We start from the raw sequence: 14,053 nt of genomic DNA on the forward strand, positions 1-14,053 counted from the left end.
GTAAGCTATATTATTGTAAAGATTCATCAAAATCCATTCAACAGTTTTTGCGTTAAAGAAGTACCTACAAACATACATCCAACATCCAGACCAACAAACTTTCACATTTATAATATTAGTAGGACTACTAGGATTACTTTTCAGTTTGAATACAATTAAACATGACGAATATATAACATGACAAAAATAATAGTCTTTTTTTTTAAAAAAGGGGATACTATAGGTCTGGCTGGCTAAAAGCTACTTACTATAATATAATAAAATGATAAAAACAGCAATTTAATGAAATAACTTTACAGAAAAAAGATGTTATAGAAATTTTATTTAAGTTGAAATAATTTTTGAAACCTTTTTATTCTGTGGATTCATCAACACATGTGAATAAAGTATAAAAACTGTAAGACCCCTTCATTATCTGAAAATACAAACATTTTATTAAAAAATCATGATTTATCTATCACGTAGGTGCAGATTTCCTATATGTACTAGTTACTAGTTAGTACATATTAATGTTTTATTTAATTTAATAAAATAATTTCTTTTTTAATTTATTCTTCAGATTAGTGAGGGCATTAATTCATAGAAAAATTTTGTAAAAATAAACAAGCTTCTCGGGTAGTCTAATTTTTTGAGAATTTTATAATACATAATACTTTTAATTTAAAATAATATCAAATACTCAGTTGTTGAATTTATATATTCAGTGAGCTTGAACTAACCACGGGTCGAGTGATTTATGTCATATTATTCCACATTTTTCAAATTAGAATTCAAATATTTCAAATTCAAAACAGTCTGAGTCAACCATCCACTCGAAAATATATGAGTCAGTGCTGAGAAGAACTCAGCGGGTTTCTTCTTTTTCGTTACAATTAAATTTATTATTTAAATAGCCCGAGGGCGGTTGCTCCATTCCCAGTGTGTTACGAAAGGAAATTATTAAAAGAAAGTCATTTATGTTATAGTACCACATAAACATTTTAAACAATTCTTTTGAATTTCGTAACACAATTACTTTGAACATTTTCTGTGATCATGTAGGAAAAGCATATACATTGTTCAACGAAACACTTACTAGATCGACTTAACCGTGTACTAGGCATTATAAGTTTATATTTTTTCCTGATATCAACATTATGATTATTACAGATTCTAGAAAATTCGCTAAGGTGCCTTTGAACATACGTCATAACATTATTAAGAATATATTAAGAGGCGATAGAAAAAAATGTTTTCTTCTTGTAATTTTTCTCTTAATGAATGTTATCGTTATAGCTTATAAATAGCCCTTTTCTACAGCATAAAGATGGTATTATTACTGTATATAGTCAGTAAATTATTTAATATTTTATCTGTGTTACAGAACTAGTCTATAACCCAATCAATCAGGGCATAGTTATAACCGGATACAAAACGGGGGCATAGCACACAGAAGCATGTGAATATGCGTTTTTGATCTCAGATATTTACATCATTGTGTGTGGCTGGAATGTTTTTATTACCCCTTAGTGAGATCCGCACTGAAACATTTAAAGTCCTTGAAATGGGGCGAACTGATCAATAACAAGCGAATTTACAAATCGCTGTTGCCCGATGTAAAAAAATTATACATGAACTTACATCAACAAAGGTCTGCACGGAGAGAACTGTAAAGGGGCCCGCCTTAAATATAAATGGGTTAGACATCTTGCCAGCCAGAAGCAATAACAGTCTTCGCTTTTTGACGTCACCCACCCACCAGTTACTGTTAAATACACCACGATCCACCCAACTACTCTGCAATAATCAGTCTATATTTTGACCGTGTGTACGAATTGTTCAAGTGACTGTTCTATGCCGGGTCTACATACCACGATCACACCACCACCTCACATTGAAATAACAAAACACCATAGATGGCAAAGATTTAAATAAAATAGAAACTGTTTTAATAATACAAGTATTATGCATGCTTAATAAATAAAAGCTACTGTGCTGCAATGATTGTCACCAGTTGGAACCAATTCAGAGTTAGCTGGACTGGTGTGGCTCCATTGTTACACTGGTTTGCATTTTCCATTATATTCCTGAATTAATTAAATGATATTAATAAACAGACTCCATAAATGTATAGTGAATAAATATATTTTATTCGTTGTCTGCTTATAAAAGAGGGCTTAATATGAAACCCTGTGGAACACCTTACCCCAAGGTGTGGTTATCACATTATAAGTGTTAGAATAAATAACTCTATCATCCTCTTCTGTGATTGAAACTATTTGAGTTCTGTGATTAAAGTATGAAAGAAATGAAATGAAATTTAAAATTTGAAAAATATAAATGAAAAATTGCTACGAAATCCTCATTCAAAGCTGCCAGATATCATCTAATAATTCTAAATCTTTATCTCTACTATATTTACTTCTAATCTTTTAAGATAACATTGAAAAGGATACACTTTAAATAAGAAAACAATTAGTGTTATCTTGTTTTCAGTTATTTTTCTTTTCTTTTTATTTTACTTGTGCCAAAATGAAGATCTAAATAAAATAATGAAATTCGATATATTTTAAAATTTTATTACAAGAAACGAAAAAGTGCAAAAAAGCAGCGAAAGAAATTGTGATGTTAATGACCGTGATAGTGTGGTATGAGTAAGTCAGTTTAAGTGTTTTCAATCCAATGTAGTTTTGATATATTAAATATTTTTTTTTTTCATATAAAATGCGAAGGGACTCTTTCGCCAACGTATTATCAACCTTCTTGTTACCATCCTAAATCAACTTACGTATTCAGTTATTTCATTACTGTGCCAACAGTATATAAATAATTGTACTACTAACGCGACGGTGTATTCCAAAACAAGCAGCTTCTGAGATAATCCTAGTTTGTCCTGAAAATAGTAAGCTAGTTATTAGTATTCCTCCGAGTTCCTTTATTTCAAGTGGCTGTAGCAGTGAATGTTTATAAATACGAGCTATAAATACATATAGTTTATACAAACATCCCCATACAATCACTCCTCCCTCTTAGGTACTAAAATACTTGTCTGGCCTTTTACACGAACATCAAACCTTTCATATTTGCTCTCTTTTACTTGAACTGGCCCCTTATCAATTCGTTGCCGAACTGATCAAGTAATACGGCGAGGCCGGCCTTTCTCAATACTTCCACATTTGCCTTATTTTGTAGCATAAAACCCACCTTCATCTATTCTCTCTTAATAACTACAAATCTACTTTTGGGATTTTATGTTAGGTAATCATTATTTAAAATATAGGTAATGGAAGATTAGAGATTAAAATAATTTTTTTTCTGTACTTACTATAATTAACAACCTCTTATCTACTTTCAGTATAGTTCTCATTGTTTTAAGAGAAAAACTTGATATAGCATCCAACTATCTTGTGTCAATACTTATAAAAATGTGTGCTCAAATATTGTGGATCTAGAGTCACTAAACCAAAAAGAGTAAAATTTTCACTTACTAAACTCAACTGAACCACACTACAGCAGATCATTACTGAACATAACAGAACGTACAAGAACATCACTGGCGATAATAGTGAATTTATCATATTAAAAACCCTGAAAATAAAATTATATATTAGACCTAGTCTGGTTAAAAGTTCTGTTACAAATAAAAATTCATTTATTTTTATATCGTAATATTATCTTAATAAGACTTATCCTCGTATGTATTTATTTATTGAAGTCTCAGCAACTAAAGTAAATGTAATTCTTTTGGAAATGACTACCTTTGCCCTTAATGCAGGCCTATTACTGTCACGAATGTATGGATTTATGTAATAATAATGTATCAATTACCATCAGCTAAACGTCCCGCTCGTCTCGTCCCTAATTTTCATAAAAAAGCGTGTGCTAGAGTTATCTAAAGCGACAGCATGTCGGCGAGCCATTTAGAGCAGGCCATGTTTTCTAAAACTGAACATAATTTGTAGTCCAAGTGGTTCAGATCTAGGCAGGCCGAGGCCAATCTTAGACCTTCATTTTGAAGTGTCATGGAAATGGTCGACGGCTCCATACCCACTTTAAGCAAGGAATCACTGCAATTTTGTTTCGTTATCAGCCTATTCCAGTATGGTAATTTAATATTTACCCCAAAAAAATTTAAATGGCGGGAAATGATTAAAGAATATAACATAATGAACGTACCGTACGTTACCCTAATTATCTAAACTTAATGGCTCTCGACTATTTATAATAATAGGTTGAATTATCCAGTAATTAAAAAAATATAATAAGATCAATCAATGAAGATCAAGTTTAGGGGCCATGTATTTGATTGCGTTGTACGTACCTTGCGTTGAAAAAGCCTCTTGGAAATATTATTTGGGGTAATAATGTGTGGACTTGATTATCAAAAAAATGACACAATCAAATTTTGAAAGTGTTTAAAGAAAATATAACTTTAAATTAACCAACAACAGCAGAGTTAGATACGACATGGGTACTTTCAAAAAAAGTGCGTACACATTTCTAAAAGGCCTTCAACGCCTCAATTCCTCTGGGATTGCAAGGGAATGTGGGTGGCGGTGATCACTTAACATTAGGTGATTTGTCCGTCTCTATGTAAAAAATAATTTATCGATGGCAAAATTATTGAGCCACTACGAGAATGCATGTAAAATGTAAAATAAAATAAGTTTATTACCAAAGAACCAACTTCTAGCATATTGAATGCTGTATCACTTACTTTGTAAGGAAAGAATGCAATCTGAAACATTCTTTGATGTTTCTCTCTACGCTGTTACTGCTAGATGTATTGTTTTCAAATATGATTTCACACTTATAGTGTAAAATTTTCAATTGCCCTTTTAAAAATGTCATTATACTGACGGCGTTCATGTCGAATACAGCGATAACGCCGGCTCCTTGAATAGTAATAACCACATGCCAGAACATTCCAAAAAAGTACCCAGGCATTTTGGTATTATCAAATGGATACCAAGAACACAATATTTGTGGATATGGCTCAGTTCCATTGTGTACTAATTCACGATAAATTGGATCTGTAGCGAATTTTAAGAATGGAGATATTAATAATGCAATACACGTAACAACTGCTGTAGACCAATATAAATAAGTAACAACTCTGGCATAAACTATATAGTCTTTCATTAGCTTTTGTATTTTCAACTCTCCTTTTTTTAAGTTCGAGATTTCTTCTTTAGATATCATACAATATATTTCATTCCATCGACGCTGATAGCATACTGTTCGTATATTCTTCGAAATTGATATAAGACTGACAGCAGTCAATGAGAAATTTAAAAGCACTTGTATGAAATCATTTTTCATCAAATAAAGTGCATAGAACTGAGATATAACGAACAGACAGCAGGCTGTATGAAATACGTTAAACAGAATATTCCGAGTCTTATTAGATTTATGCCAAAGACCAAAGAAATACAGTCCTTGCAGGTTTGGCCCCAATAAAGGATGTTTAGGGTTTTCCAGGCCTCTAGTTAGAGCGACAACCCTATTAACAATCATTTTTCAAGTAAACGTTATGAATAAGTGGTCCGAAAAGCCAAGCTTTATAGGTTCTTACTTTAAAATAGGACGTGTTTATGCCATAAGCTCAGAAGAATATTATTATTATATTTGATACCTGTATTTATTTATGCCATGTTTGGTATACACTAATAAAGGAATTAAATTTACTTCCTTGATTAATGTTCAACACTTTAATTATTTATATGCTAGTCAATTCAGAAAACATCGAGTAGTACAGTTTAATTTAAAGCGTTACTAGTTAAAAACATATCCAATTATCTTTATTAAGTTTTAATCAGCTAATTTGCATTATTGATATGCTCGTGCGTCATTAACTTATTTGAGTATATTACTGAACATTTTAAAAAACGTTTCTAAGAAGTAGGCAATACTTTTTAATTCATGATAGGTCGTTGTATTACTATATCAAGTTGACTAGCTTACTACAATAAAATAACCATTTCCACATTTCATACCATTTTGAATTAGTATTTAGTAGTAGTAAATTATTTCTTGCCTTAATTCTCCAAACATCATCTAAAGAACTTATAAAAAAACTGTTTTTATAATTTGTTCTCGTGTTGTATGTGTGGCCATAGTTTTTTTTTCTAGGCTATGAGATCATATTATGTTAAAATATTGTATTGTATTCGGTCCTTGGTACATTTGTTTCAAGCATATTGGACTTCTTGATGAAATTAAAAATCAGGCTTAATTATATACTATATTCGTATAGAAAAGACATACAATTTTATTTTCGAATTATTACATCTTGTATGATTCTGTCCCGAAATATGCTTCGCAGAATAATGTTAAAGCTTATAGACATGAAAGAGGCGGTTAATCAATACACCTTCTTGAGTTTTATAAAAAGCCAGCTGCTGATTCGAATATACTACATATCTCAAATAACTAAGTACTTACAAAAGGTAGCATTCATAAAACAAATTTGGCCCCAATTAAGATTTTGTAAAGGTTTTAAGTTCTTAAGGTAAATGTGGTAAGGAAAATCCTTTAGGGATCCTGTTTTTAGAATTGGTTTTTAAATAAAGATAAAAATAAATCGTGACAATTTATTAAATACTCCTTAATCCTCTCCTCTAATACTCCTTCATCGTGTGATCAAAGTATAAAAACTGTAGGCTCCCTTTATTATCTGAAAAATTACATTTCTATTATAAATAACAATTAAAGCTTAGAGGGTGAATTGCAATTTTAGTTATTTTTAAACATAAATATTGTTAAAGACCCTTTCTTTTTTCTGTTTATAGCGCCTGTGGTAACACTATAAGTGAAAGATGTCCTATAAAAAAGATAATAGGGTGTGGGTAATCGTCGTCGCATTGCTCCACTTAATGTAACTAGGAATTTCTGATTAAAGATCTTTAGAGTCAAAAATTTATAACTCTTTAACCTTTAAATACAAAAACCCTCTATTATTCTTTTTGAAAGATAAGATGGCAAATTCTAAATTTACTATCTGTTTCTCATATAAAAAAAAATAAAAAGTCGAATTTCTCTTACCACAATACCTACCATAGTCGATTCGAAATTGATCGCTTTTTTTTTAAATAAAATTATGTGTAAATATTGCATTCTGCCATTTTATAATCGTCGGTTTTAGTTAAAATGTCTAGCCACGCACAGCCACTGCCAGCTTATAATTATAAGATACGTTGGGGGAATAGAAATGTTAGTCAATTAGATAGTTATTACGAATATTGTAAGTGTGAACTTGAGAAGGTGAATATGAAAGAATTTGTAAATTGTATAAATAAGTGTAGTACCTAGTTGTGTAAGTAGCGATAAAGACGACTGTTTTAAAAGTATTGACGAATATTACGATAGGATTATTAAAGTTTTACAAATAGGTGCCGGTAAAAGTTCAGATGGAAGGATGGAACCTTCATGTCAAGAAAAGTCATCAAGCGGCTCGCCTTGATTAGGAATGCTGGTTAGTGACTGGCAGGCCGTCCACGGGCGACATAAATGAAAGAATGGTAGATAGTAGAAAAGTATTTAAAAATAAAGTGAAATGGTGTGTTCGTAATGAGGAAATGATTAACATGGACATTTTGGCTATGTATAGAAGAAAAAAGAAACCGTGTGGTGCCGTGGGACACCGGATAGGAAGGAAGTTACTAATTACGTATAAAAATATTAATTTTACTGATTTACTAAAAAAAATAATAAGTTTCCACTGTCTAAAATAAAAAAAGTGTGTGTGTCTAACACCTCGTTTACACCAGGGTATTATGCACGTATTTGACAAGTTTCATGCAAATTACAAGTACTAGTTGTATGCAATGTTTTAAAAATACAAAAACATAAAACTTGTCGTAGACAATATTTGTATGAAACTTGTCTGAAGAAATTGTATGTCACCTATTAGTTGGCTACATGTATATGATCTCATGTATTATACTTGTTGTAGGCTTGTAGCATAACCTGTTTAAGACATGTCAGTGCAGCATTTAATGAATTTGACAACACAATTGACTACTGGTACAGACAATAGAAAGGGAAGGTACTGCGGAACTGAGTGCAGTATACTTGTACATCATACAGAATGAAAGAAATTAAAAAAAAAACACGCAAGTACTGGTCGCGATCTTTTTCGAGGAGACGACAGCAAGAAGGGGCCTATCGTTCCTTATTGAATGATTTAAGAATAGAAGACAGAAGTGGATTCATAAATTTTGTTGGAATGAGACCAGTAAATTTGGAGAATGTGCTTCAAAATGTTGCACCATACTTTTCTTAGCAGAATTCACAGTATCGAGATGCCATCACTCCAGCAGAGCAATAATTTTTTTTATGGAAAAGGAGGACAAACGAGTATACGCACGGGTCACCTGGTGATACGTGATCACCACCGCACACATTCTCTTGCAACACCAGAGGAATCACAGGAGCGTTGCCAGCCTTGAAGGAAGGCGTACGCGCTTTTTTTGTTAGCTGTTTAATTGAGATATGTAGCTACTGGTGACTCATATTCTTCTTTGTATATGCATTGGATATCAAAGGCAAAATGTAGTTAAGACGATTATAAAAGTATCGAAAGAATATCTTAATATAAGCCGAGATAGATATTGTTAATAAAGCTTATGTCTTTGGCCACTCCATTTATCTTCTTCTTTTCCAAAAAAAAAGGGGTCTGTCCGGTAAATGTTTACAACTTTATCCACCAAGCATGGGTAGAGTATAAAACTTGTTTTAAACACGGACGAGTATAATAAGAAGGATTCCGTGTCACCTTACATAACAGTGAGGCACCAAAACAAGCCGCTAAACGTGTAAATACATAGCCCCACGCATATACTTACGCTAATACAAGCCGATCGGCCGCCATTATGAGATTTGCCATCGTCTGTGACAGAACAGTTTGCGTCGCAATAAAATATTTTAAAAATGCCGTCGTGTCGTTGTGAAAAAATGTAAAAACAATACTATAAAAGTATTTGTGGATATATGATTATTTAAGGGAGAAAACATTGTGTATACCCAGTAACCGCACACACACTAGCATAAAGGTGCTTCACTTGCTAATATCACGGCGCGTCCTTCGCACTCCTTTACTAGTCCGTGGTTTTAAATAAGTATTATACATAAACTTCATTAAAATTAATAATACTTGTTAAAAACATGTATGTTTTATGTTGGTGTGAACGCTATCAATGTATCAGACTGTATCAAACATGTCTCTGATCTATATGTGAACGCAAATGTGCTTTATACTTGTATAAAAACTTGATGGTAACACAGTGTGAACGCAAGAATGTTTCAGACATTTGCAATACATGTTAAAAAACAATTAATTATGTTTTGTCAAGTATTCTACAAGTTTTCTATAAAACAAGTTTTTGACTTGTTTCTTGGTGTAAACGAGGGGTTATGTATGCACGCAAGAAGTTATACTTCTTTGTCTTTATCAAAACAAATCCTTAAATGGTCAAAGCAGTTTATCTTCAATAACATCAAAAAGGAACTGTAAACGTCATAATGTTTTGCTTTTATGTCAATGTAATTTTGCAGTTATAAACGTATTCAAATATGATTTAAATATTCGTCCAAATAAATAAAATAAAACAATCAATGTAATTTAGAAATGTGTCAAATGTCAATAATTGTTACTTGTCAATTATTTATATATAAATAAAGAGTGTCGTTACAACTTTTGGTCTTTATTTTCTCCGTCTAGCCCCCTTACTCATAACGCGCGATAAGGAATTTCGTTCCAAAATTCCCAAATTTTCGGAATGCAACAAAAAAATTGCAACACAAACATAGTCTCCCTGTATCAGTGGATGCAGTTGCCCAATTGCAGGAGCCCAGAGAAATAGCAGAACTATTCGCCTCGAAGTTCAAAATACACTCGATGCCTGCACAAAACCCGGAGATGGTAACTTGCCCTGTTGTTCCTGCGAAACCTGTAGGACAGTTTACAGTCGACGATGTAGCCAAGGTAATTCGAGGAATAAAGCGGGGCAAGTCTCCAGACCAGGACGATCTTGGTATAGAGCACATTCTTTATGCGGGTGAGGTCCTGTTGTCTAAGCTATGTGTGAAGCATGCATACCTTCCTGATCCATTAATGAAAACAGTAGTTGTGCCAATCGTCAAGTGCAAAACAGGAGACTTGGGCTCGTCTAACAACTATAGGCCTATTTCTTTGAGCACCGTGGGCAAGGTGTTTGAGCGGCTGTTGCAGCCCGAACTACTGCAGAAAGTATGTATAGATGAGGCGCAGTTTAGATTCCTCAAGTCAGCCTCAAGCACACAGTTGACTATTATGTGAGCCGTAACACGTCTGTTTATGCTTGCTTTCTGGATCTGAGCCGCGCTTTTGATCTAGTGAATTATGAAATCCTCTGGAACAAATTGCCCGCCTCATGTCTGCCTGAATCAGTCTGGTAGAGGTGTTGAGATACTGGTAAGGGGGACAAACGAATCAAGTAAATTGGGGCGCCACGACCTCCGATGCCTATAGGTCAGAATGCGAGGTTCGTTAGGGTGGACTAACCTCTCCGGACCTTTGTACGTTAACGACCCGATAGGCGGGCTGAAGAGCACTGGAGTCGGCTGCCATATCGATGGTGTTTGCTTTAACAACCTGAGGTATACGGACGTCCTTAGCCCGTCAATCAAATGTTTCAGAAATTTATTGTCAGTCTGTGAGAGTTATGCCAACTCTAACGGACTGAAGTACAATGTCTTGAAGACTAAAATGCTTGTTTTCAAAGCGGGAAAGGGTCATCAGAGCTCTTATTATTATTTATTATAAACGCTCATTGCTTTATTCTTTGGAGTAACATACCAATCAAAAGTTACCGAGTTGGCAATAAAGTAAAGAAATTAAGATCTTACTGTTATAAATGTAGCAACACTGAGCGTAGTAAATGGTCCCGCATTAAACATAACAGTTTTGTTGAGCTGAGCTGCAAGCAGTATTACATTCCGTCGTTCACGGGCATCTACTGACCACCAATCACTGCCATATACACCGTCGCTTACTGTTAGACTCTAAAATGATACTCTATTAGTGATAAGAGTTAGTTTTCTGAGACAAGAAAGTTCTTATAAATTCGGAAAAGTAAAGAGCATTCTACTAATCATAACTATTATAAAACATCCAATAAGTAAGATAGCCATCGCCAAGTTTGAGATTCCGTAGTGGTGACGAATAGTCTGACTGGCTTCTTAAGCACATCCAAGTGGCTACAAATTCTGTAATATAAATATGTGATTTGGAAAAGCTTAGTCTCTTGAGATAATATATCTCTGTATCTATTAACAATACACAAATCACTGAAAATATTGCTGATGTCTATGATATAAATAAATTGAATAAATTCTGACGCCCGTTCCAATACAATTTAGTGCCGATCATTATTCTTTCCACTCTTAGGTCGATAGACTCTTAACCGATCTGCGGTTGTGGTTGTCAAAAAGATTTAATTGGGGCCTCACTATTTTTCGGCATATCTCTATTATAGATCATTCGAGTACAGTCATGAACGGAACCGCCGGGGTTCTATGGTCTGGCTGCAGCGCCTCCGTACGAATCTAAAGATTTCTAGATGACAAACGTTGTTTGAAATCTAGTTCCTAGAAAATCGGCCAAAACAACCGAATTTTGAAGAATGAATGTGATGGTTTTCCAGCATCACATATCCAGAGCGTCTATCTTCTTCTTTTCAACCTCTTGCAATGTCCACGTTTCCGGAAGCATCCAAAAGTATTCTTTAAAAGATTCGGCATGGCAGGCCGTATCAGTCGTCACGCCAGCATTAATGAAGTCATCCGCAGGGCATTTGCCGCTCTTAATATACCAGCTGTTTTAGAGCCAAATGGTATTACCCGCCGCGGTTGCAAGCGTCCTGATGGAATGACGCTGGTGGCTTGGGCACGGGGAAGGGCGCTGGTGCGGGACGCTACTTGCGTCGACACTCTGGCTGCTTCTCATGTCCAGGTTACGTCAGTTGGTGCTGGGGCTGCTGCTTCGACTGCCGAAGACAGCAAGCGTCTCAAATATGTTGGTCTCAGTGAGTCATACATCTTTGTGCCGTTTGGTGTCGAGACACTTGGCGCGTGGGGCCCAGAGGCGCGGAGAATGTTCAAAATACTATCTTCGCGCCTCAATAAGGCTACTGGAAACCCAAGTGCTGGCAGCTATTTCGGTCAACGGATCAGCCTTGCTATCCAATGCAGTAATGCTGCCAGTATTCTTGGTACGCTTCCACGTAATGATAGGTTTAATTTTATGTAGTCGTAGTATTGTAAATATAGTTATAAGATTTGTTTTGATTATATACTCGTATGGTACTTTAAATTCTCAATGGTACCGCAATTGTGCTAGCGACAAAGACACTTGGTCATAAGATGTAGTAGAAATACAATAATACTTCTGTTACTGCACTACTGCTTTATGGCAGATAAAGGCGATGCCGTGGTTCCCACTTAGCTTTTCCAAAACCTGTTTTCTCCCCTTTAACGAGTCAATTGTCTTTAATTTTCTTAATTTGGTTGTTTCGAAGTCATAAGTGCAATAAAAGATTGCTGATTACTTCATAGCCTCCAAGATTGTTTTCATAGAAATATTGTTAAATGGTTAAATATTTGTATGTAATATTGTATAAAATGTAAATATGAATCAGTTAATTATTAATAATTTACATATCCTTATTTCTCGTTTATTTTACTGTATCTAACTGTACACTATCACTGCGAAGTATTGCATTTGGCACATAGTTGTAAAGAATGTTTTATTAAAAAAAAATATTAATAATATTTTTATAATATTTACCATGGAATAAACTTGATTGCTGTGCCAACAGTATAAAAACAACTGTGTTATGAGAGCTCCTATGTATTCGGCGATCCAGATTTCCTGGACTGTGGTTACGCCCTCCTAAAATAATTATATTGAACATAATATAATCTTAGTAATATTAGATATATGTTTCAATAATTTTACCTTAGTCATTTGAACTGCACTCGAACAAATCATTAAAGAACAAATAATAACGTATAAAAACATAATAGGTGAGAGAACAGAATCAAACACCGTTGCATATCTGCAAATATAATTATTTGTAAACTTTACCTGAAATCTAAAATACCTCATATGAAAAATAAAATACCTCATTAAATTGACATGATGCATGTGACAATCGCGAAATTTCCTAAGTACGTCTTTCTTATTCGCAAATAAATTTTTACAATTTTCCCTCAATATTTCCAACTGGCCAGCAAAGAATATCATTATAACTACAGCATTTGTGTCATAACTAGCTACTGTCAAACTTCCGTATAATATCCCCATTATTTGTAACAATATCACGATCCCGTAACCGAACCCTCTAGATTTATCAAATGGTACCCAAGAACTAATTATTTCTGGGTATGGAGCGCTGCCATTCTTAATCAGATCACGATATTCTGATGATGAAAAGTATTTTGCAACTGGTGAAATGAACAATGCTAATGCAGTACTAAAAGCGAGAAGCCAATAAAGATAAGTTAATGGTCTAGAATACTTCGTATATTTTTTCATGATATCGTGTATCACTCGATCCTCTTGCAAAAGCTGCTTTTTTTCAGTGTCAGAAATAAAATAAATAACACTTCTCCATTGTTTGTGCAATAAAATAAAAGAAGATGATTTGGCGATACACATAAAGCCGAGAATTGATTTTGAAAGGTTGTTCAATGCTTGTTCTGAATCGTGTCTGAGAAACCATAAATCTACAATTTCAGTTATTTGAAACATGATTGCGTAGATCTGAACATAATTAAATTTTTCATTCCACATGCTTGATATCTTTAAAATCCAAATAGTGGGTCCTAATAAAGGATGGTTGGGATTTTCTAAATTTTTGAAAAAGTTTGACATAAATTTGACCATTGTTGAAGAAAGCAAAATCAGTATGTATATCTATTGTGTTATGATGTTAACTGCTGTTAGCTCGTTTTCCAGTAAATTTATAATGTCTTGTTCAGGCTGAAAAATAGTAAAAATTCAAATGTAATTTAACTATTAATTACAGACTTA

General features: G+C 33.8%; 2 protein-coding genes across 2 annotated transcripts; both read right to left on the bottom strand.

The window, feature by feature from the left end:
* Positions 1–303: 303 nt before the first annotated feature.
* LOC126975457 (odorant receptor Or2-like) lies at positions 304–5,496 on the bottom strand. Its single transcript, XM_050823372.1, has 5 exons — positions 4,697–5,496; positions 3,468–3,567; positions 2,768–2,872; positions 1,621–1,776; positions 304–415 (listed from the first exon to the last, which is right to left on the bottom strand). Exons 1-5 carry the CDS (start codon positions 5,494–5,496, stop codon positions 353–355), a joined length of 1,224 nt encoding a protein of 407 aa, XP_050679329.1. The 3' UTR covers positions 304–352.
* A 1,107-nt stretch (positions 5,497–6,603) lies between these two features.
* On the bottom strand, positions 6,604–13,771 carry LOC126975475 (odorant receptor 4-like). Its single transcript, XM_050823395.1, has 5 exons — positions 13,143–13,771; positions 12,977–13,076; positions 12,806–12,910; positions 10,867–11,022; positions 6,604–6,655 (listed from the first exon to the last, which is right to left on the bottom strand). Exons 1-5 carry the CDS (start codon positions 13,769–13,771, stop codon positions 6,611–6,613), a joined length of 1,035 nt encoding a protein of 344 aa, XP_050679352.1. The 3' UTR covers positions 6,604–6,610.
* Positions 13,772–14,053: the final 282 nt, after the last annotated feature.

The sequence above is a fragment of the Leptidea sinapis genome, chromosome 36 (assembly GCF_905404315.1).
Source record: "Leptidea sinapis chromosome 36, ilLepSina1.1, whole genome shotgun sequence".
NCBI lineage: Eukaryota > Metazoa > Arthropoda > Insecta > Lepidoptera > Pieridae > Leptidea > Leptidea sinapis.

Bases quoted from the DNA above. Each gene is read 5' to 3' on its own strand.
- LOC126975457 (XM_050823372.1), bottom strand. From the start codon at position 5,496: ATGATTGTTAATAGGGTTGTCGCTCTAACTAGAGGCCTGGAAAACCCT. The intron at 2,873-3,467 runs GTAAGTGAAAAT...TACTATTTTCAG, and splicing joins GTGTGGTTCAGTTGAGTTTA to GACAAACTAGGATTATCTCA. The intron at 1,777-2,767 runs GTAAGTTGATTT...TGATTATTGCAG, and splicing joins GTAATGAAATAACTGAATAC to AGTAGTTGGGTGGATCGTGG.
- LOC126975475 (XM_050823395.1), bottom strand. From the start codon at position 13,771: ATGTTTCAAATAACTGAAATTGTAGATTTATGGTTTCTCAGACACGAT. The intron at 12,911-12,976 runs GTAAAATTATTG...TAATTATTTTAG, and splicing joins GTGCAGTTCAAATGACTAAG to GAGGGCGTAACCACAGTCCA. The intron at 11,023-12,805 runs GTAAATATTATA...GTATCATTTTAG, and splicing joins GCAATCAAGTTTATTCCATG to AGTCTAACAGTAAGCGACGG.